Source organism: Rutilus rutilus (assembly GCF_951802725.1).
Source record: "Rutilus rutilus genome assembly, chromosome: 3".
NCBI classification, from domain to species: domain Eukaryota; kingdom Metazoa; phylum Chordata; class Actinopteri; order Cypriniformes; family Leuciscidae; genus Rutilus; species Rutilus rutilus.
Window position 1 is genome coordinate 11,126,713 of NC_140211.1, and position 27,678 is coordinate 11,154,390.

General features: G+C 38.6%; 3 protein-coding genes across 3 annotated transcripts in view; 1 reads left to right on the plus strand and 2 right to left on the minus strand.

The window, feature by feature from the left end:
* The first annotated feature begins 640 nt into the window (after positions 1–640).
* hacd4 (3-hydroxyacyl-CoA dehydratase 4) lies at positions 641–7,099 on the plus strand. The gene is made up of 7 exons (XM_084405830.1): positions 641–761; positions 1,493–1,599; positions 2,921–3,048; positions 3,384–3,493; positions 4,297–4,403; positions 5,424–5,558; positions 5,880–7,099. The coding sequence occupies exons 1-7, from the start codon at positions 757–759 to the stop codon at positions 5,960–5,962; spliced, it is 675 nt and encodes a 224-aa protein (XP_084261956.1). The 5' UTR covers positions 641–756; the 3' UTR covers positions 5,963–7,099.
* A 50-nt stretch (positions 7,100–7,149) lies between these two features.
* LOC311288411 (putative C-type lectin domain family 20 member A) lies at positions 7,150–8,213 on the minus strand. Its single transcript, XM_084405829.1, has one exon. The coding sequence runs from the start codon at positions 8,059–8,061 to the stop codon at positions 7,294–7,296; it is 768 nt and encodes a 255-aa protein (XP_084261955.1). The 5' UTR covers positions 8,062–8,213; the 3' UTR covers positions 7,150–7,293.
* A 12,530-nt stretch (positions 8,214–20,743) lies between these two features.
* Positions 20,744–27,678, minus strand: part of focad (focadhesin) — a 64,676-nt gene continuing 57,741 nt past the window's right edge. The window contains exons 34-44 of the mRNA XM_084405982.1: positions 27,540–27,642; positions 27,159–27,239; positions 26,956–27,084; positions 26,751–26,866; positions 26,235–26,495; positions 25,337–25,426; positions 24,164–24,341; positions 23,890–23,987; positions 21,948–22,199; positions 21,276–21,351; positions 20,744–21,149 (exon numbers count right to left, since the gene is read on the minus strand). Coding sequence (XP_084262108.1) covers positions 21,076–21,149; positions 21,276–21,351; positions 21,948–22,199; positions 23,890–23,987; positions 24,164–24,341; positions 25,337–25,426; positions 26,235–26,495; positions 26,751–26,866; positions 26,956–27,084; positions 27,159–27,239; positions 27,540–27,642 — 1,458 coding nt within the window. The 3' untranslated portion in view covers positions 20,744–21,075. The remainder of the gene's footprint in view (positions 21,150–21,275; positions 21,352–21,947; positions 22,200–23,889; positions 23,988–24,163; positions 24,342–25,336; positions 25,427–26,234; positions 26,496–26,750; positions 26,867–26,955; positions 27,085–27,158; positions 27,240–27,539; positions 27,643–27,678) is intronic.

Here is a 27,678-nt window from a genome sequence, read left to right on the forward strand (position 1 = left end):
AAGTTATTATAAAAAAGTTTTTATGATGCTTTTATGCAAAAAAAAAAAGAAAGAAAAAAGTGTACATTTTGGAGCTTAACAGCTCAGTGTAACCATTCTTCTAAATTTCTCCTTTTTCTGTTTAACAGAAGAAAGAAAGTCAGATGTCTCAACATAAATGTCTCTTACCAAGCATGTTGATAGTCTTTTTGTAGATTTGCCATATTTACCCAATTGTGTGAGCCCTTAAGATTCTTCACATTTAAATATTACAGATGATTGTAAAATCTAAAAAACGATTTAACAGGCAAATCAGACATTCAGATTTGACTGAAGGTTGCACCTGAGATACAAATTCATGACGCATACTGAATACATCATCTGCTTTCTTCATTATTAATTGCGATGTAAATTATTACAATTTGTAAATAACACTAGTAAATAGAACTTTAAAAATCTATTTTAACAAAACATTTCACATAAATACTGAAATGAAAAATATCATTAGAAGTGTCGATAGTGCAAGAAAAAAAAAAAAAAAAAAAACACCTTGCCTATTGATTGATTATGGCTTGTATGAGACAAACATCAAGGCAAGCACACGTTCCCTCTGTAGTGTGTGTGTTGGGAAAACCAACAGTAGATCTGCCCTCTTGACGTCAGAGGGGGATGTTTCACCGAGGGGGATGATCACCGTACAGTGATCAGAAGTTCCTCACACTTTTTGATTTCGCTTTTTTGATTATTTTGTCTCTTCACAACGGAAGCTTGGGAGGAATGAGGTAAATATCAGCATCGTTACATCGACTTGTATTGTTGACATCATTCAGTTGTTAATGTCGGTCATCAGCGCGCAGCCTCACCCAAAACATATGGCCAATCTGCATATAGTCTACATAAAATATCAGACCGGACTTAGTTGTTGTTGCAAGGATGCAGCATAGCAAAAATAAAATGGTAGCTTTGTATTTAACCACTATAATAATAATAATAATAAAGAAATAAAACAAAATGTCAGATTCTGAGAGCTTCTTGGGGGCGTTGAGCCGAAACGGAGCTGCATGGAACTCAACTCTAAATATTCTGTTTACGTAAACGTACAGGCGTACAATAACATTGTTTCACATTAGATTACCAAATTATATTACGTTAGTTCACTCACGAACAACTCTCGCGATCTCCTGAGGTGAGGACCTAGGCTAATAACAACAGTGCATCGCTTGAGAGCTTTGCATTGGGATCAGTGTCGGAATCACATTGACACGTCCTGAAATTATTTATCACTTTATTATGGTTTATTTACAAATATCATAAAATAGAAGGCCCCTCCTAAGATAAAAAGTTGCGTCAGATGAACCTCAACTATGCATAAAAATGACTGAATCATTTGCAGACTAGTAAGAGGGGCTATTAATAATGTTCTAGGCTACTCTGCAAAAGCAAATGCATAGTTTTTAAATGACTTATTTTCATTTGCTGTATAAGTCTATTACTTAAATGTGATCTTTTGCAGGTTTAGCCTCAGTCTCACATATCTCTTTTCATACAACTTGCTTCAGTTCTGTGGACACACATGGATTTTCGCGAATATGACAGCCAGGTTTCTCTCCTTTGGGGAAGGTAAGCAACAGTTATGAGCTAGCATTTGAAATGTGTGCTCATGTAAATAATCTGGTATGTTAAACAAACACTAAACACGTGTTTAGCTGTCCCATTTGTACACAGATGTTGTTAGAGAAAGTGGTTGTTAAGAGTTGTGTAACAACCAAAGCAGAAAACGAAAGGGCTCTTGATTTCCACACAAATCAGCGCTAAACATATTGTGTTAGTTCACCCAAAAATGAAAATTCTGTCATTAATTACTCACCCTCATGTTGTTCCAAACCCGTAAGACTTTCGTTCATCTTTGGAACACAAACGAAAAGCTTTTTGATGAAATCTGAGAGCTTTCTGTCCCTCCATTGACAACTACGCAACTACCACTTTGACGCTTCAAAAAGTTCATAAAGAGATCGTAAAACTAATCCATTTGAATTGAGCGGTTTAGTCCACATTTTCTGAAGAGACTCGATCGCTTTCTATGATAAATAGATTTAATTTGGGCCTTTATTCACAAAAAAACATTAAACAACTCACACATCAGTTGTGGTAAACGGAAGCTCAAGCATGTTCTCTTGATGTGCGAGAACCAATGAGGTTCATTCTCTTGTTACGCAGCACGTTTGAGCTTCGGCAAGAACCAATGAGGTTTGTTCTCACGCGTCAAGCAGGTTCGGTTGAGCTTCTGTTTATGTATACTGATCAATGTTTTAATGTAAATAAAAGCCTAAATTAAATCTGTACATCGTATAAAGCGATCGAGTCTCTTCAGAAGATTTGGAGTAAACCGCTCAATTCATATGGATTCGTTTTACGATGTCTTTATGAACTTTTTGAAGTGTCAAAGTGGTAGTTGCGTAGCTGTCAATGGAGGGACAGAAACCGCTCAGATTTCATCAAAAAGACCTTCATTTCATTGTGTGCCGAAGATGAAAAAAAGGGTTTGGAACGACATGAGGGTGAGTAATTAATGAAAGAATTTTTATTTTTGGATGAACTATCCCTTTTAACTTGTTTTAACTAAAAGCAACTTGCACTGATATATCCTAAAATAGTAGTCACTGCCATTGTTCTGTCTAAAGATGCACACCTGTAATGTTTTTTTTTTCTAAGTCACGTTTATAAAAGCTACTTAAATGTCCTAATTGAACTAAAGTCTAATCCTGGCTTAATCTAAGCCCTGTCTGTGAAACCAGGCCTGCATTTTTAATAGATATATTCTACAGAAAATTCTTAGACTTTGTCTATTTACTTACATTAACATGAACTGTTCTTAATGATTGCCGTTTTATTGCTTTAAATAATCACACAGCTCTTCTGATATCCTGTGTTGTGTTTTTAGATGCCCAGGCCGGCACCTTCTATTTTGTTGGTGTTACGATGGGCGTTTGTCAGCTTCTGTCTTTGTTAGAACTGTTTCATATAGCAGATGGTTTTGAGGAGTGCAGACTTTTCCCTCGCTTTATGCAGGTATAATATAAAGACCATACTCATAGCACTAATGTACAAGCCTCGTACTTACTATTTCAAGTAATAATACGTTATTATTCATGCACTGTTATTGTAAAGTGTTACCAAAAGAGCTAATTTGCACATGCATTTTTCTCTTTCTCACACTTCTAGTTCCTGTTTTTTGTGATATTATGACATATTTCCCAAACTGTTGCCACAAATCAAGATTTAAGGAAGTGCCTCATTGAAAGAAAAATGTGTGTCTTTTTCAGAGCTATAGGGCTATATGATTTTAATCTGCATGATTTGTATATGTACATGTATTATTCTTTAAAGCTGTTTTCCATTTACAGGTAATGGAGAGAAATGTCCTTCTGTTTCTCCTCATCAGTCTGGAAGAGTTTCAGAGTAAACCAATCGTGTGTGTGCAGTTTTATCTGTGGAATATACTGGGCCTTCTAAGGTTTGTGTCTTGCATCCAGGCTTCAGTGAATAATAGTGATTATGAATAATGAATAATCCCGTTTGAATGCGAATGTCTGTGATTACTATGGAAGTTTGTTTCTGCCACTGAAAAAAAGGGTAATTGTGACTTTTTATCTCATAATTCTGACGTATTTCCTCAAAATTGCACTTTTTTCCCCAATATTGCGTGATGTAAACTCACAATTGCATGTTATAATGTAGTCCAATTTTGAGGAAAAAAAGACTGACTCGCAACTCTGACTTTATAACACACAATTGCGACTTTATATCACGCAGTTCTGAGAAAATAAGTCACAATTCTGAATTTAAGCAGAATTGCGAGACATAAACTATTATAACTAATATTGTATTATACTAATGCTTCTCCGTGTTTTTTATTTTTTTTCATGCTTTCATTTCATTAATTTCATTATTGATGGCATTTGATGAAAAATTTAAATGATAAAATTAATAAATAGAGCCCAATCACAGAAACTGCTAAGATATTTTAATATCAGTGGTCAGGTAAGAAACTTGTCTAGATGACTCTGCTCACTTTTGTGGGTTTATTATAAACAGCCACTTCTATAAATGTCTCATATGTGATGCAGATGAGCTTCTGTAACATCCACTTCTAGAAAACACAGAGATGTTAGTCCCATCCCGGATCGGTACATGAAATCACAGATGTCGAGTGATAAGAATTGTAGCTCAAATGCCAATTAGAAAACTAGTCTAGTCTTAACTAGATGCTAAACGTGGTAGTTCTGTTGATCATGTTTTGGTTTGTTTGTCCTACAGGTATCCACACGAGTTATTCTGCCTTACAGGCACACCGTATTTGAAAATGCTTTGGGTGCATCAAACGCTGTCAGTTCCAGTGTACTTGCTGTCTGCTGTCACAGAAGGTACAATATGATTACGACTACAATAATATTATTTAAGATACTGTGGCAATTTGGAAAAAAATAAATGCCATTGCATGGGATCAGATAGCTTTGGAAATATATATATTTTTATACAATTGATTATTTTCAAAAACTATTTTCAAAAGTTATTTTCAAAAAAAAAATTCAAAAATTATTTTCAAAAATCCTTTGTTAAGGGCATTAGGACTGCGTATGTTTTCCTCTGGTTGGGAGACACTATACATGAATAGTAATAACAGCAACAATATTTCTATGAAATATGAGATAGTCAATGCTTTATTATTATATATAAAAAAAAATTATATATATGTATTATAATAACACATAAAATATTAAATTTCTTTATGGAAGTTGAAATTTAGCTTAAACTTTGCTTTGCACTGCTAATTCATACATAATGTATGTACAGTAGACATCAATAAACATCTCTGCATTTGTAATATTTTTAATGTTTAAAACTAAAATTGACCACAACCAGAAAAAACATTTTTTGAAGAAAAAACCTTGATTTTTAGTGTCTTGCCATAATTTTCAACTTGAGTCCTGATGTCCTCTAGAATTAACTGATGATGAAAATTATAATATTTGTCATATCTATCTGTTTATCTATCTAAACAGTATAATTTATGCTTTTTTGATACAACCAAGTTAACAACGTACAATCTGACATCATACATCCCAAATTATTGCTCAACACACGAGCACAGCCATGTCTGGGCCTGCACAAATCGTCTTAAGAGCTTCATTTCAAATTGGAAAGCTGATCTGAGCCAGCCGGAAATGAGTGAGCACACTTGTCTTAAGCAGCGTATGTTGCTGAGAAAGGCTTTATGGGTGTTTGTCAGGAAATGTGTTGAAACAGCCTGATCCTGCTGCAGCATGTCCAACTGTGATAAAGAGTCACGGCTCACTTCATGTAACAATACAGAAAAATGAGCCTCATTAGGGTAAAACATTTTGCACAGCTTTCAATCACTAACCACAATCTTTTTATTTTAGGAATAAGCATTGTACATATGTTGCCATACTGGTCCGAGTCTGAAGGGACGGATTCAGTCCAACCAAAAGTACCTGCATCGATGTACTTTTATTCCCCATATATGCTTATGGGTTGGTTGCTACTTCTTGTATTAGGTAAATACAAAACTTCTACAGTGGCCCAGAAAAGTACAATTGAGCCATGCTTAAAAATGTCTGAATTTCAATGCACGTGAAACAAAAAATGTGGCATATCAAACTTCTACCAAAATGTATAAATACAGACATTGACATTTTTAAAGTGATGAACCAAGATTAAAAAGTTCCACGTTTTGTCATATTATCTCATTTTTTGAATGTGGCTTAAGTATCTTTCAGGGCGACTGTATTTTTTTGACATTTGCTCATTTTCTGTCATTTACTTCAGCTTGCAGCATGAGTGTGTCAGTGGATTGTCATCTTCTCTCTGTTTTGAAGGATCCAGTTTGACAGCACTACTCTTGCTGAAAGAAAGGGAGGAGATTCTGGGCAGCTGGATTAAGAAACTGAAGAAAGACTAACCCAGAGAAGAACAAGATATCAGTAATGGCTCATTCACCACAGATAAATATTCTAACCATAGGAGTATTATGTTGGCGGGGGAGTGCATTCCTAAAAAAGTTTTTAACTGGAAAGAAAAACATTTTATACGTTTTTTTTGTTATTCTGTTTGATTCTGATATTATGTTTTTAAGCACATGCTACAGAACTGCAGGGAACATACACACAATGCCATGTTTTGATTATTAATATTCCTGTTTTTGAGAATCATGGTACTGTAAATACCCATTTGGCCAGCAAAACACCGGTGTCGTGTAAATGAACGGCCAAAACACATAAAAAATCGTCCGTTTTTAGTTGAAAACTGTCGTATAAACGGCTCCTCAGATATTGGCAGGTCAAAAACCTAGATTTTTAGTTAATGTTAATAATATAATCACAGATTCCGTGTTTGACCATATAAACCCACAATATAAACGTTGACAACCACCCAAATAATAAACAGTATTTTTGAACATTTTGGAGCCAGCATTAAAAAGTCTGCGTCTTAAAGCAAACTAAAAAGCCTGGATACATTATCGACGGTCATACTCAACATTAAGTTAAACATTAGCAGATTAGCAGTGTTTCCCAGACCATTCTTTAGGCATGCCATTAGGTCAAAATAATAGAATAATATCTTGCCTTTATATTAAAATATTTTTTTGTTCACTGATTATTACTAAAACCAGCACACGGTTTGTATACATTGTTCTACACCAACACCTACAAACTAATTTAAGACAAATAATATTATTAGGCATAAAATTGAAAATGTAGCCAATTTGTGACAAAAATAAAGAAATAATCACTGTTACTCAAAAAAATCAATTAGGTTAATGATGCCAGAATATCTTCTAGCACGAGTCAAATTAACTTTTTGTAAATTTTTGATTCAACTATTCTGAATGTAAATTATTCAAAACATCTTATAGGTCCTTGATAGAATCCGGAGGGAATGTCACCAGACTGGTATAGTAAAAGTTGCTGCAGTGTCACTTGTGCTGCCACCAAAATACAAGTGAATATTAAATAAAATAATTCAAACAGTAATTATTATGATTTTTTTACAAATCAGTTTTTGAACATTTCTATGCATTGAATAAAATAAGTTACATCAGTGCGGCTAAAAGGGATTTCTTACGCATTACACAGGTCAACATTTGCCTGTAAAACTGGCTATAGTTTCAGGACAACATTGTCAATTTCATCATGATGTTCAGCCATTACAAACAAAGCAAAGAAAGTAAATGTTTCTGAAAATGACTCTGCAAGAAACTCGCCGTTCACAGTATCTGCTAACCTTCAAAGATTAATAGACTCTGTTGTATCCCTTCTTGAGGCAGAGAAAGTTGAGTCTCTTCTCACAGTCTGCGGGTTTCCAAACCTTGTTCTTTACATCATAAACTCCACAGCGCTGATCCATGGCAGGACACTGGAGCTCTCCATCCGCAGACCAGACCTTATAGCCCAGATCTTCTCCATTTACCCAGATCCAGTGACCAGCGATAAAGCGCAGACCAATCCACACGTCAGCTGTTTCGGCTGCTGCGCTGTTTATCTGCGCTTCTTCCATAGTGTCTTCTGAGTTTAGTATGGCCAGATCGATGTGGTTTTGTCTGCAGAATTCCAGAGCCTCTTCCCATGTGCTTTCCTGCTGCACCAGGATCAGCTCAAAGGCCGTCATACAGTAAAATTCTAGATTCCCAGAGCAGTCGCCGTCACACAATTTATATGTGCGTTTATCAATAGCGCCACATTTTTCATTATCATTATTTGGTTCTCCATAGTTCCAGAACGTAATCGTCGCCTGCCCGCCTTCGGACCATATCCACTTGTCATTGTCTCCACTGTCTCTCTCAAGTCCAATCCAAAAATAATTCTCATTAATTAGAGGATTCTCAGAGAGCGTCTGTAAATCTTTACTTCTGACAGTGGACAAGTCATCGTAGTGCGCTCTGCAATGCTTCTGTGCGTCTTTCCAGGACTTTTTCTCATTCACGAAATAGTGATATCTGTAGACGCTGAGATTCAGCTCAAAGAGACTCAAAAAGAGCAGCACGGTTACTGAAGCCTTCATGTCTCAACAGGTGATCTCCCAGTGAAGCAGTTGGACTCCTAATTAATGTGGGATTCCACTTTTATGTCATGATGCTGCTGACTCGCCACACCTTTCACAAATTTCTGCCGTGAATAGACCAATACAAACCAGGTCAGCTCTGATATCACAGTGACCTTCACTGCTTTGGGTCCTTTAGGCATTACACTAACAAATTTCTTTACTCAAAACGTGAACAGGCAAATCAGGTGACTCAAAGAAAGGAAATATCGATAAATGAACCCCCGGTTTCACAAACAAGGCTTAATTCTAGTCTCAGACTACAGTAAAATGTATGTTTGAGCTGTTTTTACTGAAAACAAATTGGACTGGCATATCTTAAAATATATCACTGCCATTGTTTTGTCTCAAGATGCACAGTAATGTTTTTTTAATGTCTTTTAATTCTTTAATGTCCTAGTCCTTTGCAAACCAGGCCTAATGTGAAGTATTGCAGGTTTGTGGAAATCTGAGCAATTCTTGCCACTCGCTATTCTCAAGTAAAGCATTTAGACGTCGACCAGTGCTCTTTAATATGTTAATAACATTAATTAGGGGGCGTTTACAAGGCGGAGATCTGAAATCATTCAGCTGCGCACAATTTCAAGAGCGTTTGCAATTTAGATGTCACATCTGGAAGAGAGGCGTAGACACGTTCTTTTTTTTGTGGATTTGTTCATTTCTCCCCAGACAGCAACATAGTGTCGGCCCAGATCCGGCCCACATCTGGCACGCGTGGATTCCGTGTGTTGCTGTCCGGGTCTGAATCACTCGTACGTACATTTGAGAAATGTAGGACGGTTTCTACACTGTAAAAAGTGATCCGTTGATTTAACGTCAAAAAAAGTGAGGAAACCCATTGACTTAAAATGATTAAAGGGTTAGTTCACCCAAAAATGAATATTCTGTCAGTAATCACTCACCCTCATGTTGTTCCAACCCCGTAAGACCTTCGTTCATCTTCGGAACACAAATTAAGATATTTCTGATTAAATCTGAGTGCTGGATCACTCCTCCATAGGACAAGACATCGTTAATATAGTCCAAGTGACTCCAGTGGCTCAATCTTAAGTTTATAAAGCGACGAGAATACTTTTTGTGCGCAAAAACAAACAAAAATAACGACTTTATTCCACTTTTCATTTCCTTCTCGCTGGGCCTCGAGTCTTTTCACGTAGTGTTTAAGCGTAGCGCGTCTGTGTTGTACGTCACATGTAGGCTCACTAGTGGGCAACGCAACGCTATGTGTGTCATACGTGTTTTTGCGCACAAAAAGTATTCTCGTCGCTTTATAAACTTAAGATTGAGCCACTGGAGTCACTTGGTCTATATTAATGATGTCTTTAATAAATTTTCTGGGCCAGCAAGTTATAGTGTCTTAGAAGCCTATGGAGGAGTGATCCAGCACTCAGATTTAATCAGAAATATCTTAATTTGTGTTCCGAAGATGAACGAAGGTCTTACGGGGTTGGAACAACATGAGGGTGAGTAATTACTGACAGAATTTTCATTTTTGGGTGAACTAACCCTTTAAGTATAAAATTGTCAAGTTCACATAACTTAATTTTATCAGTTTATTACTTACTCATTTAGGATTTCCTCACTTTTTTAAGTTAAGTCAACTGATCACTTTTTACTGTGAACATTTTAGAAATAAGGCCCCTTGTTTCTTCTTCAATTCAAATTGATTTGATTGAACTAAAAAAAAGACTGTTAAAAACAGCTTACAGAGAATAATAGCTTACAGCTCACAGTGAATAAGATCAAGAGGCTGAACATTTTAATAAATCTTACTCAAAAGCCTAATTGAATAACCTGTTATAGTTTTGAGAAAACCAATGCTAATAAATTTGCTTCAACATAGACATGAAACAAGCCAAGTGGCAAATTAGGTGGTGGTTCACCTTACATACAAATATAGTGAGAAAACATATTCAGGTTTGCCACAAATAATATTATGGATTTTTCTAAACTGGCCAGGACTGACACATAGTTCAAAATTGTATTGGATCCACCACAAGTAAAACAAAATGTAAACATTTTAGTAACATTTTTATATGTGCCAGAAATATTAAAATTTTTCCTTAATTCAGTAATTTAATGAGTACATTAAGAAACTTTAAAGACATTTTAGACTCGGACTTGGACTCGATTGTTAAGGACTTGGACTCAACAAAGGTGGACTCGGACCCAACACTAGTAGGAACAGACTTTTACTAGAAAACAATGGCATAAATTGCAGAAGATCATTAATAGGTTTGTAATTTGCAACCCATTTTACTGAGAGGTCCAAAAGTCATTTCCAAATTTTAATAAAACCTCAAATTCTCAAAAATTCAGTAGTTGACCATATAGCATTCATTTTATTTGTATGTAATTTGTAGTGAAAACTGCAGTGATATTCAGGCACCAGTAGATGGCAGCAAATGTAAACAAAGAGACAAACCAAATGTTAAACCACTCATTCTCTTTAGAAATGCTGTCTGAGTCCGACAGATTAAATATTGAATCACAGACTTCCAAATCTTATATCCAGATATAACTGGTATATTATCTAACATTCATGTATGCTACTTAACATATCTTACTATTTTTTATAACCTATAATTGAAAAGTTGTCCTCACCATTGATTTAGATTTTTATGCTTTTTTAAAATGAATAAGTTTGAATCAAAAAGATTCATATCAGCATCTAATTATGAGCAATAAATGAACCCTGCATGTGCACACCGACCTCAGTCTCCTCTAGCCGTAGTAAAGTGACGATGAACAGTAGGCTACTCTTGTTTACATTAGCCATGCAAATAATGTTACGACACGCTCGTTCCTCTGTGTGCTCGAGCGGATAATGAGGCTCTCGTGGATGTTCACTTGGTCTATGCTCTAGTTTTATACGTGAAAACTAGCGATCGGGATGGGCGGAGCAATATCGGTACTTGTGATACAGATGTTCCCTGATAGCACACATACATCTCAGAGACGTCTATTTGATGTTTTCATTTTTTTAGTGTTTGCTCATCTGCAATACCTCTCTGTCAGATGTTATATAGACATTAAATGGCTTGCAGATTATGATTCAGAATGTATGTAAAACTGCTTTTTAAAAGATGTTTATTAGATGTTTGTACACAACAGATGTTTTCCAGATGAAGTACTCTTTAAAAGACATCTTGGAGATGTACATGTGATACTGGGTTATATCAAGTGGATCGATCCTTGCATGCAATCAAACTAGCGATAACTAATAGGCCTATCGTTAAAGGAATTATTTCTATTCTGCAATAAGGTTATAAAAAGAGCTACTTCTGAACATGCGCCTAAGTGCTGAAAGACACAAGAATAATAATTAATATTAAGCATGCTCTGTAATTATAAATATTAATAAAAAATTGCGATAACAAATTTAATGTTTAATGACTATAATGAATTCATTCCCAGAAATAAAAAATGGTATCTGACGAAACTGGCCTTTGGTATTTGGTATTACACAGTGTTATTTTAACAGCCTATCATATAGAAACTACTATTTTGAATTACTCTTTATTTTCATATTTAATTTTTTCAGTTTATTAAAAACTTAAAATTTTAGTTTGTTTTAGTAATTTTGTGGTGTGTTTTTGTCATTTTTATATATTTTTTAAAAAGTCTTAATATATTTTTTATTAGTTAGCACATTAATAAGTTATTTTAATACATAAAGATAAACGAAATGAAAATGCTTAACTAGCTGATATAAAATAAGTTTTAAGTTTTTTTATTGTTTTATTTCATGTAACAAAGTTTTCAGGTTTTATTTAACTAGTAACCCTGGTATTACTTCACTTCATCACCGGCTGTTTTGAATGCACAGTAAACAGGGACAACTCAGCTGGAAAGGGAAATCAAGAGAGAAACAGATTGAATTACAAAACAAACACAGATTTGCCTGAGAGTTACGTGAGAGGAGGGACTTTACCAATCTGAAAAACAAAACACTTTTTGCAAGATTCGGCTTAAACTGGTCTCAAACTAAAATGCATGTTTGAGTTGTCTGAGCTGAAAGGAACTTGCACTGATATATCTTAACATAAGTCAGTGCCGTTGTTTTGTCTCAGGAAAGATGCACACCAGTAATACACCAGTATTACACCAGTAGTTTTTCTTTTCTAAGGCACATTTATAAAAGCTACTTAAATGTCCTAATTGAACTAAAGTCTAATCCTGGCTTGATCTAAACCCAGTTTGTGAAACCGGGCCTCAATGCAACATTTTCCACTCACGTTGTAAAAAATTAACATTCATTGAAAATATCTACCAGAGTTGATATTAATTTATTTAAAATCAAAGTAACCACAGCCAGATAATACATTAATAGGACAATATCGATATTCATACAAGACTGCGCTCTACTGACACTAATATTACTTTGCATTCTAATGAAATTATCTGCTTTTCACATTTCAATTTAGTTATGAAATAAGATAATGTATTAAACTACCTAACTTCTGGATAGCATTTGATCATCACGTTGGAAAGGTCACGCGTCACGTCATCTATCTATGTTATTTGTCTGTGTACTCCGGTTCAAAAAGGTAGGGAAGGGTGAAAAATTCCATCTCATTTTCTCCTCCAACTTCAAAATCGTCCGACATTTTTGTTTTAATTTATTATTATTATTTTTTTTTTCATGACCTTTTCAACATGATGACGTAATACGTCATGAAGTAAAGTTGCTACAGTGTCACTTACGCAGCGAGACTTGTGCTGCTACCAAAATACAAGTGAATATTAAATAAAAAAATTCAAACATTCATTATTTAATTATTTTTCAGTTTTTGAACATTTCTATGCATTGAATAAAATAAGTTACATGAGTGCGGCTAAAATGGATTTCTTACGCATTACACAGGTCAACATTTGCCTGTAAAACTGGCTATAGTTTCAGGACAACATTGTCAATTTCATCATGATGTTCAGCCATTACAAACAAAGCAAAGAAAGTAAATGTTTCTGAAAATGACTCTGCAAGAAACTCGCCGTTCACAGTATCTGCTAACCTTCAAAGATTAATAGACTCTGTTGTATCCCTTCTTGAGGCAGAGAAAGTTGAGTCTCTTCTCACAGTCTGCGGGTTTCCAAACCTTGTTCTTTACATCATAAACTCCACAGCGCTGATCCATGGCAGGACACTGGAGCTCTCCATCCGCAGACCAGACCTTATAGCCCAGATCTTCTCCATTTACCCAGATCCAGTGACCATTGATAAAGCGCAGACCAGTCCACACGTCAGCTGTTTCGGCTGCTGCGCTGTTTATCTGCGCTTCTTCCATAGTGTCTTCTGAGTTTAGTATGGCCAGATCGATGTGGTTTTGTCTGCAGAATTCCAGAGCCTCTTCCCATGTGCTTTCCTGCTGCACCAGGATCAGCTCAAAGGCCGTCATACAGTAAAATCTTAGATTCCAAGAGCAGGGGGCGTCATACAATTTATATGTGCTTTTAGCAATAGCGCCACATTTTTCATTATCACGATTTGGTTCTCCATCAGCCCAGAATGTAATCGTCGCCTGCACGCCTTCGGACCATATCCACTTGTCATTGTCTCCACTGTCTCTCTCAAGTCCAATCCAAAAAAAAATCTCATTAATTAGAGGATTCTCAGAGAGCGTCTGTAAATTTTTACTTCTGACAGTGGACAAGTCATCGTAGTGCGTTCTGCAATGCTTCTGTGCATCTTTCCAGGACTTTTTCTCATTCACGAAATAGTGATATCTGTAGATGCTGAGATTCAGCTCAAAGAGACTCAAAAAGAGCAGCACGGTTACTGAAGCCTTCATGTCTCAACAGGTGATCTCCCAGTGAAGCAGTTGGACTCCTAATTAATGTGGGATTCCACTTTTATGTCATGATGCTGCTGACTCGCCACACCTTTCTCAAATTTCTGCCATGAATAGACCAATAAAAACCAGGTCAGCTCTGATATCACAGTGACCTTCACTGCTTTGGGTCCTTTAGGCATTACACTAACAAATTTCTTTACTCAAAATGTGAACAGGCAAATCAGGTGACTCAAAGAAAGGAAATATCGATAAATGAACCCCCGGTTTCACAAACAAGGCTTAATTCTAGTCTCAGACTAAAATGTATGTTTGAGCTGTTTTTACTGAAAACAAATTGGACTGGCATATCTTAAAATATGTCAATGCCATTGTTTTGTCTCAAGATGCACAGTAATGTTTCTTCAATGTCTTTTAATTCTTTAATGTCCTAGTCCTTGCTTAACCATGCAGTCTGTCAAACCAGGCCTAATGTGAAGTATTGCAGGTTTGTGGAAATCTGAGCAATTCTTGCCACTCGCCATTCTCAAGTAAAGCATTTAGACGTCGACCAGTGCTCTTTAATATGTTAATGACATTAATTAGGGGGCGTTTCACAATTTCAAGAGCATTTGCAATTTAGATGTCACATCTGGAAGAGAGGCGTAGACACGTTCTTTTTTTTGTGGATTTGTTCATTTCTCTCCAGACAGCAACATAGTGTCGGCCCAGATCTGGCTCACATCTGGCACGCGTGGATTCCGTGTGTTGCTGTCCAGGTCTGAATCACTCGTACACTAGGGATGGGGAAATGAAGCCTCATGAATCACTGAGGCTTTCCCCTCACTAGAAATTGTGTCGTGTGTGCGATACCAAGGGGGTAATCCAGCATCCGAAAAGCATACCATCCCCGGGGACCACCATTGGCTAACAAGCCATCACCTGCTGTGAGCAGTCCATTGACTCCCATTCATTTTGGCGTCACTTTGACAGCGAATAACTTTACATCTGAGGCGTTTAAAGACTCTAATTGTCCATTGTTTATTTCTAAAGAAACACGACAATGTATAAAAGGCTCCATTACCTTGTATCTTACGTTATGGCCCCGTAGAAGCAGTTTTTGTAAAAATAGGCTAATGATTGCGTCATAACCACGCGACTCTCTGGAAATTACCGTATAGACAGGAGGAAGAGCTCGCAGTAGAGCTGTAATCGGGCCTTAAAAGTTCGGCCCGAGCCCGACAAGTACATTTTGATTGACAGCTTTTTAAAAGCCCGAACCGTTTACTGTCCAAAAGGCCGTCTATCAGCAGTGATAAGAGTGTCGGAGAATAGCGCGGACACGCGCTTCACACCGCGAGCCGGCACACGCACCACTCGGCGGAAAAGGGAGAGAAAGAAAAAAAGAGACTGCGCCGCACGCACACAGCACCTTTGTCTTTCGTAAAAAAAGGAGTAATTTATCAATTTTTTAACATCATTTATTCATGACTAACGGAGGCTAGAGGCCACTTGGAAGTTGGAACAAAGAAATAAAATAAGTCCTCCAGAGACCAGCCTCCATTTCACCTCCTCAAGATCCATTTTCACGCTAATCTAAACACATCACCTGACCGCTCATTTACCACGCAACCCGAAGCGCGAGCCCGAGCCCGTGTAAAATGATAGAAATTAAGACCGAACCCGACCAAACCCGTCGGGTCCCGTCGGGTTCGGGCAAAGATCTTCAGCTCAGTCAATCGGGGGGACGTGGAGGCATAAAGTCCGATAAAGTCAAGGGAGAAGCCCATAGAGAGTCATAAAGTTGCTCCTGCTCCTAGCTCATGGACAGCTCCTACTCACGCTCTCCGTCTCTGCAAGAAGGGAATGATTCAGATTTCTCTTGGCACAGCTACTAGAAGACTTACAACTGTCAGACAGGTTGCTCACGTCACATCTACGTCGTCAAGCCCAGTTTGAGTCTGTGCTGTACGCTCAGCCATCAGGAAGTGAGTGCTTTTAATTTGCTTCACTTTTCTCCGTTGAAATCTATGGGGTCGCTGTGTCCATTTCTTTTACTGTCTATGCGTTTTATCGTGAGTCTCCGTGACGAGTCTGCCCGGGATTTCGAGATCACCCAAAATAGATAGATAGATAGAGAGTCTTTATTGTCCCATAGGGATAATCATTTCCATACATCCTTTTTTTTCCTTCTTCCATAGCACAGAAATATCACATATAAGAAACACATAGAACATGTAACACATATCCAAATACATATACAAACACACAGCTCATTAAGACACCCACATATGCAGTATTACAGTTTGTTCAGCGTTGTGATGGCGGTGGGGACAAAACTTAAAAAAAAATTTGGCGTTAGTGCTCTGTATCTGCGACCGGATGGGAGTAGTGTGAAGAATTTATTCAGGGGATGGTCTGTGTCAGCTGCTATTGTGCATGTGATGGCTGTGTCATTCATGTCTGATAGGCTGGGTGTGGGGAGATTGATCATTTTGGAGGCAATATGTGTGATTTTAGTGAGTTTGTTTTTGCAGGTGGTGGTTAGCATTGTGTAGGAACAGGTTGAGCAGTACAGCAGGGTGGGTTGAATGATGCTTTTGTAAAGTAGGAGCAGGAGGTGAGGGGCAACAGAGAGGGCTCTCAGTTTGCGTATTACATGTAGTCTTTGTTGTGCACGTTTCTGGATGGCAGCGACATGTTCCTTGAAGTTTATTTTATTATCTATAATGAGTCCCAGGTATTTCAAAGCTGCTGACCTGTTCGATTGGTTGACCGTAGATGTGGGTATGGTTCAGTCCAGGTGGTGATTTGGATGTGTACATGACCAACTCTTTTGTTTTGTCTGTGTTTAGTTGGAGGTAATTGTCCTGACACCACTGTGAAAACTGTGAGATTGAATCCTGATATGCTGTGATGGAGTTGTTGTTGTTGAGTAATCCAACTATGGCAATGTCATCAGCGTATTTGTAGCAAGTAGTGACGGGTGATGGGCTATTACAGTCGTTGGTGTACAGGGTGTAGAGGAAGGGGCTGAGAACACAGCCCTGTGGGGCACCAGTATTGGTGATGATGGTTGATGATGTTGTTGAGCCAATTCTAACGGTCTGCGGTCTGTTGCTGAGGAAGTTATGGATCCAGTGAATGAGAGGTGGGGGAATGTTGAGGTGATGTGATTTCTTGATGAGCTGGTGGCGTTGAATTGTGTTGAAAGCGGAACTGAAATCAATGAAAAGGGCTGATGCAAAGTCTCCAGACGTCTGTAGGTGTTGAAGAATAGGATGGAGAAGGCATGCCACTGCGTCCTCCGTACCTCGTCTGGGTCTGTATGCAAATTGATGAGGGTCCAGGTGTTGTCTGACGGTTGGCAAGATGAGGTGGAGAATTAATTTTTCCAAACATTTCATGATTATGGGTGTGAGTGCAATTGGTCGATAGTGGTTAGGCTCTGAAGGGCGGGGTTTCTTTGCGATAGGTGCAATGGTTGAGGTTTTCCAGAGGGTGGGTATTGAGGCTGTTCTATATGATTCCCAGAAGATGGTGTGGAAAATGGGAGAGAGCTCCATGGCACAGAGCTTAAGCACCCTTGCTGGGATGCCGTCTGGCCCTGTTGCTTTGCCAGGTTTGCACCTGGCCAGCTGCTGTCGGACATCCTCCTCTGTGAAGGGGGGGTGTGTGGGGTCTTGGTGGGGGAGGGAGCTGCGCAAGTCCTCACAAGTGGTAGAGTAGTCATGGGTGTCAAACTGAGCAAAAAAGTTATTTAGGGTGTTGGCAAAGGTTAATGGGTCTGATGCTGTGATGTGGTTCTGTTTTTGTTCCTGTCCAGTTCGTTTTTTGACTCTTTGAAAAGCTTGTTTTGTGTTCATGTTACTGAATTCCTGCTCCATTTTATCTTTATATTCATTTTGGCTTTGGTGATGTCGTTTTTTTGTCTGTCTATTGAGTAGTTTGAGAGTGACCCAGTCCTTCTGCTTGAAAGCTTTTTGTTTTTGTTTGAGAGTGAGCTTAATATGGGAGGTGATCTAGGGCTTAGAATTTGGGTATCTGGTGATGTTTTTTTATCAGAATAGTTGTGGTGATGCAGAACTTTATGTAGTCCGTTATTAGTGAAATCCGCTCATCCAAACTTCCCTGAAAAACGTCCCAGTCAGTGCAGGCGAGAGAGCCCTGCAACTGTGCAATTGCGTCCTCCGACCATTGGGTGATGCTGTGCGTTTGTGGCTTGATGCGTTTCAGTTCCGGTTTGTATTTGTTCCAGTTCAGTTGTAGTTATATTACCATAACACAAGTCCAGAGTGTTCTCTCTTCTTGTGGGAACATCCACGTACTGTTGGAAGGACGGCAGTACATCGCCGAGGATGCATTTATTAAAGTCCCCTAAAAAATAAACGCCGGTGCCTCGGGGTACTTGGCTAGCATGGAGTTAGCCACCTCGGCTAGTATCTCCGCGGCTGCCTTGATGTTAGCACTAGGAGGGATGTACGTACAGGTGACAACCACAGCGGGGAATTCCCTCGGGAGGTAAAAGGGACGCAAGGACAGGGTCAGCATCTCCACGTCTGGTGTGCATTATGGACTTTGATGTTCTCACACCACCTGTTGTTAATGTAGACACAGACCCCGCCACCTCTCCCCTTGCCTGACTGGCTAGTTCTGTCGGCCCTTATGATGGTGAAATGATCAAGACTGACCTCAGTGTCTGGAGTATCCTCGTCCAGGCAGGATTCAGTCAGAGCGATGATACAGGCGTCTTTGAAGGCTCTCTCCGTCAGGCACTTGGCGTGCAGCAGGTCCATTTTATTCCGGAGGGAGCGGACATTCGCCAATATGATGGAGGGGAGAGGGGGTCTGAAGGGACGCTTCCGAAGTCTGGTTCGCACTCCGCCTCGTCTGCCTCTTCGCCTCAGTTTTACCTCCAGCGGTAGTGAGATCGCAGGCTTTTGTTTGCACCGGATGGAGGACCGTAGCTGTAAAAGATCCTCACGGCTTTAGGTGAGTAGTCCTCGGTTGCTGGTTTCGCTTGATTCTAGTGCCAGCACCGAGTGGATGCTAATAGTCCAAAATATTATAAGTGCGATTCCGCTTTGTAGAGATCAAACATTGTAGACAGACGAGACTTAACAATAGACAGGAGACAGATTTTCACAAAAGACTTCACAATAGCACGAGACGCTAGGCAGTGAATCCGTAGCGCGTCTGTGTTGTACGTCACATGTAGGCTCACTATTGGGCGACGCTGGTCATGTGTGTCATTCGTGGTGACGTGCAACACAGACGCGCTACGCTTAAACACTACGTGAAAAGACTCGAGGCCCAGAGAGAAGGAAATGAAAAGTGGAATGAAGTCGTTATTTTTATTGGTTTTTGCGCACAAAAAGTATTCTCGTCGCTTTATAAACTTAAGATTGAGCCACTGGAGTCACTTGGTCTATATTAACGATCTCTTTAATACATTTTCTGGGCCAGCAAGTTATAGTGTCTTAGAAGCCTGTGGAGGAGTGATCCAGCACTCAGATTTAATCAGAAATATCTTAATTTGTGTTCCGAAGATGAACGAAGGTCTTACAACATGAGGGTGAGTAATTACTGACAGAATTTTCATTTTTGGGTGAACTAACCCTTTAATGCTAAATGCTGAAGTATCCCTTTAAGATGAATTTGACCTTGACTTGTTTAGAGTATCCCTTCTTGACGCAGAGAAAGTTGAGTCTCTGATGTTCATTCCAAAGAGACCCACTGTAACGGTTGCCTTCATTTTAATATGAATCATTTAATGATTCTAATATGTTTTTTTTGTTGAGCAGTTATGCAAAAAACAAAACAAAAAAAAACTTAAGTTGTGAATGGTTGCAGCTTTATTTGTTGAATTAAAGTGACTCTCCACTCCTCTCAGAAGGAACGGACCAATCACTGCGCGAGGCCATTCCCTAAACAAATCGTTTAATCTTCTGCTAGGCAAATCTGATGAAACGAAGAGAACACAGCATTCCCTAAACAAATCGTTTAATCTTCTGCTAGGCAAATCTGATGAAACGAAAAGAATACAGCATTCCTTCAAACAAATTGTAATTTGATTCATTGGAAAAATACACAATATGTACAGAAGAGTTCAGAAGTTTGGGATTGGTTAGATTTTTTAAAATGTTTTTGAAAGTAGTGTCTTATGCTCAACTAGGCCGCATTTATTTGATTAAAATGCAGTGAAAGCAAAATATTATAATTTAAAAAATAAACAACCATTTCCTATTTTAAAATGCAATCTATTCCTGTGCTCAAAGCTGAATTTTCAGCATCATTACTCCAGTCTTCAGAGTCACACGATCCTTCAGAAATCATTCAGATATGCTGATTTGATGATTAAGAAACATTTCTTATCAGTGTTAAATACAGGTGCTGCTTAATTCATTTTTATTTTTGTGAAAACTGTGGTAAATTTTTTTCAGAATTATTTGATGAATAGAAAAGCTGTTCAAAACAGCATTTATTTGAAATAGAAATCTTGTGTGATATTCTAAATGTCTTTACTCTAATAATGAGTCAATACATCATAAATTCTTCTTTTTCTTCAAAAACTTGTTTTTGTCTCACCCTGATTCACTTTAAAGCCCAATTTAGTCTGTTTAGGGTATTTGAAATGGTGGCTACATGGGCAGTTCTTGGCTAGCCTAAGCTACAGTGCGGACCAGACTACAATATAGACCATCAGGCATTAGATATTGTATTCAGTATCAGAGTGGCTGATGGGAAAGAGAAAGCTGTCGGGTTAAAGGAAGCAAGAGTTTAAAATCAACTTGATCTGGATTTCAACTTCTTAGTGAAAGGAAATTTATGCGAAAAGAGTGAGCTTCATTTAAACAAAAAAAGATACTTGGCATGGCACAGATACATTTATTTTTACATAACTGGTCACAAAAAAAAATAGTCAATACATTTTACATGCAAAGCATGAAAGTGGAAATTAAAAGTTGAAAACGATGCTTTCTGAACCCGTTTTTATGTGCACTGTCACATCTTTTAAAAAGAATATACTATGGTATTCCTACTTTCGGTCTAGTAAACATGTCAGTTTTCTCTCTGGTTGGTAACAGATGGAGATTATGGGGAGTTTGTGAATTGTTCAAACATTAGCACTGTTATGTAGATGCTCCTCCACACAGGCGAGTGAACAGTATCTAGCCGTTGGTGTGCCGTCGCTTTCACAGGATCACCAGCCATACGCCCTGGTCCACACACCCTTCTTCCTGAACTCCACCGTGGATCTCAGAGACATTAATGCCGCTAAGACAAACAAGAGATACAAATCAGTCAAATGAGAGAATGTATATAAACTCTATATAACAATCCCTTGCTTCTTGTGATCATGCTATTAAAACAGATTATTGTGTTTAAAACAAAGCTTCTCACCTCTGGCGGTAAGTACGGCAGTCTCGGAGAAACTCGGCTTAGGAGCTTCAGTGATGCTGAACAGCCAGTCGATGAACTGATGGCATACAGAAAGAAAGAATGGAGTCAGGTTTTGTTTTGTTTTTCATTTAGCAAAGAAGCACTAAAATGATCAAAAGTGATAATAGACTTTAAAATTCTATTTCAAATAAATGCTGTTCGTTTGAACTTGCTATTCATCAGAGAATCCTGAAAAATTGTATCACGGTTTCCACAAAAATATTAACTGATAATAATAAAAAATGTTTCTTGAGCAGCAAATCAGCATATTCGAATGATTCATCTGAATCATGTGACACTGAAGACTGGAGGAATTGATCACAGGAATAGATTACTTTTTAAAATATATTTTATTTGAATCTTTTTTCTAATCTTAATCTTACTGTATTTTTGATCAAATAAATGCAATGTTGAACAGTAGAGCAGATAGATAAACAGGAAAATATTAGCTTTATTTTTAATTACTACTGATAACGCTCATATTTAAGGTCGAGGACTGTAAGTATTACAATGGTGTGTAACTCATTTGTGCAATGGACATGAATGACATCTTAAACTGTGCAAAGCAACCCATACCATTAACCAGAACTCCACATATTTAAATAGTAAAAGGAGAGGTAAAACATGCCATGCCTTTTGTGACTGGGCCTTCCACGGCTCTTTGGCGAGCAGCTGCTTGATGCTGTGTGGGACTCCAGAGAGGCACGAGGAGACCGACAGCTCAGTGGTGGCAGGGTTGACGTACAGGCCATGAGTGAGTTCTGTTGACTGAGAGCACTGACGCCAGGGAAACCACTGGGCCCTGATGCCAATGAGAAGCGGGGAGCAATGGTCCGCCCAGGACGCCACCGCTGCAGCAAACACACCGAGGAGGAAGTCTGTGCCCTGCAAAGACATTATGTTTAGAGTCACCTTGAAATCAGTAAAACGTTGCTGTATTATAAACGATTTATCCGAGCACGTCATTCTTTTTTTTATTCATGTGACCTCACAATCTTAAATCAAAAAATCTTCCCCTCTCTCTTGCATCAACATCTCATCTCTGATGATGCGTTTACTGGCACGAGGGCGGGGCAACCTGTCACTCACATGAGATCGACCAATAGCAAAGCACAACCATCCAAACAATTCCCGATAGACAAAATCACATTTTTTTTCTTGTTAGAAAAAAAGACTCGTTTCATGCCGATTTAAAGGAGAACTCCGGTCAATTTTAACATTGAGCTCATTTTTTTGTACATTTGGAGTGCTGTCAGTACAGAGAACAACGACAAAAATTGGTGTTGCCTACAACGTGTTATCCTCTTTTTAAAATTTGCACCCTGTTCGAAGTCCACAGTAATCGATTGTCGAGTTCATAGGTTTAGTACCTATGATCACGTGCAAAACTCGACAATCGACTACTGTGGACTTCGACCGAAAACAGGATGCAAATACAGGTATGTGCGCTGGCTGAATAAACATCATTTTTATTCATACCTTTCACATCTACTGCAGTCAGATTCACCCGCGTTCACTCTGAAGGAATCACTCACATGACCTGTGCACTTGTAATGACACATCAAGGATGTTAAGAGGCTAAAAGCAGGTTTAAAACTCGCCCCATTGAAGTCAACAGGGTGCAAATTTTAAAACGAGGATAACACGGTGTAGGCAACACCGATTTTTGTCGTTGTTCTCTGTACTGACAGCACTCCAAATGTACAAAAAAATGAGCTCAATGTTAAAATTGACTGGAGTTCTCCTTTAAAGGCAAAATATGTAAGATTTTTGGATTAAAATATCCAAAATCCACTAGAATGGTGTTATATATTTCCAAATGTTTCTGTCGTCATATGACGTGACGTCAAATCTGCGTTACCCTTCAGTTTTACTTCCGTAGAAACCATGAAACACCAAAGACGCTTTAATATATTATATGTTTTATTAGACCGGTTTGGATGCCTTTAACGACAGAAAATGAATAATTGTTATAAAGCTCAACATGGTTAGTCTTATTGTTTGAATCTCTTGTTTTCTTGACATGTTTGTACCTCAGAGACACTACTCTGTCAGTGTCCAGTGGCTAACATAGCATAATCAGAAAGAGCTTTATTTGTAGTAAACAGTAATATAGCATTTTGTCTGCTGTACGTACACTATATTTTAAAATCAACTGCATGCCATTTAGCAACACTAGTCATACCAGCTTTTATTAATATGATATTCTAATATCGATCTAGCTTACCGCAGTGTGCAACAAGTGTCTAATAGCGAACGCACAGAGTAACTTTCAACACACTCAAATGTATTTTTAGTATGATTGTTTTGACCAAGTAAACCAGCGCTGCGTTACCACCTAATTTTAATCTGTCAGTGAACAGGTAGTTTCTTGTTTCCTGCAGCGGGTAACGCGGTTTATAGAGGAAATAACTGTTTATATCATTAGGCCCACAGCAAGGCAACTAAAAACACTTTCCAGATGTCAGCTCTTCTGAGAGGCAAATCCACATACGACTGTAAAGCGACCTAAAAGAAACCAGTGCCCAATAAATTGAAGCGAAAAGATTTTGCAGCGCAGACACATCGCGCATACCTCTATAACGTTGACACATTTAACAGAGGGAGATCCGTATGCAACGTTCCTGATGTGGCCCATTAATTCCAGTAGCCACTCCATTCGTTTCGAGACCCCTGAAAACAAACAAACATTTTACTTTCTGAAGCAACATAATGATTCGAGGTCATCAAAGTGTGGCTATTAGAAATGGAAGGTTTGGGGTCTTACTGATCTCAGACTTTTGAACGGTAGTGTACCTTTTTACTTAAGCACTTTTTCTACTATTATATACATAGTATTATTAGCCTACCTGTATTGGGACTAGAGGCGAACCGTGATTGGTGGAGGCCCTGCAGAAGCAGCCAGCTTATTTGTTTTTTATTCCCCACCCGGAGGACGGTACTGATGACATCATTGAGCCCGAGGAGAGGGACTCTGCCTTTAGAGGTCAGGTAGGATAGGATGAAAGCTGTTTTTTCGACATTATCCTGTAGAGGGAGCACAAAACCAGTGTGAGGTTGTACAAATATGTTGATTTAATGTCTCTAGCCAGAGTCAGTGTACCTTTGAGCAAGCCATTTAACTTGTAAATTGCATCTGGGATGGTTGTTACATGACATGATAAATGACTCAATTTGACACTAACAGAACTGTTACATCCACTGCATGATGCATAACCTGGGGACACAACTTTAAGTCTTTAAAACAAAATATTATGTTCACTAAAACCCAACAAATATATATACTATAAATGATAATAATTATAATAGATAATATTGATCATTAATTGATTGATCAAATAAACAGCAATATTTATTGTTTATTAATATTTATGTAATCAAACATTTTTATTTATTTCCAAATAAAGCCATCTTCATGAAGAATGAAGGCATAAAAAAAATAAAAAAATAAAAGGCATTAAAATGAAACTGGATTTTGACACTTGCTACGACATATCTTCTGAAAGAGTGTGAAGAAGCAGCAGAAACAAGTGGTGGCTGGCAACTGTGGCAGGGAAAGTTAAACACAATTATTTAAAAAAATAAAGTGAAAAATGAGGGCTGACCTATTCAACAGGAGCAAATACCATCGATTAACAGCCTCATAGCTCAAAGTAGGTCTACTTTTAAAGGTTTCTAAGTAATGCGAAAATGAGTTTTTACTTCCAGACTGTTGCACTCTATAATTGCTGCTGACTTTAGTTGTACACAGTTAAAGTCACTATTTACATGTTCATGAAAAACCAAAAAGGCACACACTTTACGAAATGACCCCTATAATGACCCTCATGATGTGGTGTGACCAAGAAAAAGCATTTCATTTGGTTATTCAGTCTGTCTTCATTATTAACCATAGTAATTTTATACGCATCTTGAGCTTGCACAGTGAAGAAATGTGTCCATTACCCTGAGGCAAGATATTGTGACTATCAACATAATCAGATTTAAAGTTATAAATCACGAATATTACAGTTCTGTTTTACCTCGGTGACTTTGATGATGCGGTCTACCTCGGTGTCGCTCAGTTCAGACAGACAGGAACACATCTCTTCATAGAGGTCCACCTCACCAGCCTACAGACCAACACGAAAACCCCAAAATATCACTGTACAGCAGCAGGACTGGCTAAGTGTTCAATGCTTAATCAACATGTTTGACTATAACCAGGGTTTGAAATTAACTTACTTACCAGCCAATTTGCTACTAAATGGTTAAGCTACCAGCCATTCAAAACTTCTACTAGCCAAAAAAAATGTGTTTTAGGTGGACAGATCAACACAGTACAAAGACCATAAAAAAAATGTAGGATGTTGGAAAATACAGTAACAATGTATTTTCTGTTAACCAAATGCTTTTTAATCTTCACCATTGTTTCAATGCAAATGAACAAGCGCGCCGTTATTTGTTGTGTAGTGACGTGTGTGTTCAAGTAAGATAATGTTCATGATGACTCACGAGATTTGGCTTACACAAATTTCCCCAGCAAACTGAGTAAAGATAATAATAAGTAACACACCAAACTGGCTAGTGATTTGACAGTGTTAATTTTTACCTGGATTTGGCGTGTTGGCGGGTGCTCATTTCAAACCCTGACTATAACACATCTTCCATTAAGGTTGTGACACACCAAGCCAAGGTAAAAGAACTAGAATTGACGAAAGCTTTTTGCTTCATGTCGGCTGCGTCTCGGCCAAAAAGATGCACTTGAACACACCGCTAAGACTGCAGGCGACTGCTAACTAGCTTGTGCGTTCTGCGCCTGCGTGTAAGGAAATAACTGTCTATATCAGCAGGTATCAACAGTCTATAAGGGTCCGACGGTGTGGAACACAATGCAAACCCTTGGTGTGTCACGGCCTTTAGGTAACAGCCAGAACATACCGGTATATTATCAGATAAGAGGTTATAGATCTTTTCAGTGGCAGAGCACAGCGCGGTCCAGCAGTTTTGGGGCGGGTTGGGGACCGCCATGGCTTTGGACAGGCCGCGCAGGATGGACCGGCACAGGGGCAAGCGCTGAGCACGTGTGTTGGGCTCAAACTGCTGCACTGCCAGACTGTCCACATACACCTGCAGTTTGTCTTCAGCCACGTGCTTCATCCAGGAGCTCAGGCACTCGTACAGATGAGCCCTGGTGCGGAGCTGTGGAGGGTCCCGGGGATAGACAAGAGGCAGAGAGACATTTTCAAGCCGGAAAACCATGATGAACTACTTACGGAAAATTAGATACTAATCACTACTTCAACATCATACATTTCCACAAACGTTTTGAAGAACATATTAGCAGGGCTTGCACATCTAAAACCAGCCATTTATGGTATAAAACCCCCCCACCATAATAATCTGCATGGAGAAACCTCAAACATCTATTACACACAGAAACAAACAAACACTCACACTGAGGCTGTGAACCAGGGGAGGCACAAGCCAGATGCCGAGGAAGAGCGAGGCACTCTGGGAGGACTGGGCCTGACTGGCAGCCAACTCTAAACACTGATGCTGCACCTCCTCACCTACACACGGGTGAACACTTCAAAATCATTTCTCACCAGGCATTTCCTATAAAACACTAATTCAAGACGATGACGAAGAGGAAGCTGACCGAAGCCGAGTCTCATCAGCGGAGAGAGGATGGCACTCCAGTTGACTGGAGGATACTGGAAGCTTCCACCAACCGAGCCTAAAGTTGCCAGAACCGTCTTCACCAGGCATGGAGCGGTGAACTCAGGCCCTGGACAAAGTCACAGCATTAGTATTTAACAGAGAGCTTTTTTTTTTATTAGACAGCATTAGACAGAGTGTTACCTTTCCTTCCCGCTTCAGTGATGAAGTCTACACTCGCTCGGATGACACTCTTCTCTGGGAGATAACCAAAGTCCTGAGGAACTGTTCAAGAGACGTGGAGAAGTATGTTTTATCGCTCTTCTTCCATTTATACAGTATACATTTGTTTGTGTTTTATTTAGTTATTTAGTGGTAGTAGTAGACTGAAGACTGAACATTTTGAATTTTAGATGTATTTTATTATTATTATTAACAAAAGAAATGCCATTGATAAAAAAAAAAAATACTTTTACTTTTTACATTTTATAAGTAGTTAATTATTATTACTAGTAGTTAATTATTATTACTAATTATATAAAAACCTCACATGACTAAGGTTATTGTGAATAACTGTAGTCTCACCTGCGGTTCGACTGTGGCTGCTGCACATCTGGGCCAGATGCAGGTGTCCCAGCAGACATGCTCCGTTAGACTGCAGACCTATTGTCCCTGAGAAGGTGATGATCTAGTGCAGAGGAAGGCATGAGAACTTAACGTCAAT

What these genes read in the sequence shown, in the direction of transcription:
- hacd4 (XM_084405830.1), top strand. An exon ending in GCTGTCTGCTGTCACAGAAG is followed by an intron (nt 4,404 to 5,423) that starts GTACAATATGAT and finishes TTTTTATTTTAG; the next exon opens with GAATAAGCATTGTACATATG. An exon ending in GTTGCTACTTCTTGTATTAG is followed by an intron (nt 5,559 to 5,879) that starts GTAAATACAAAA and finishes TCTGTTTTGAAG; the next exon opens with GATCCAGTTTGACAGCACTA.
- LOC311288411 (XM_084405829.1), bottom strand. Translation starts at nt 8,061, where the DNA reads ATGAAGGCTTCAGTAACCGTGCTGCTCTTTTTGAGTCTCTTTGAGCTG.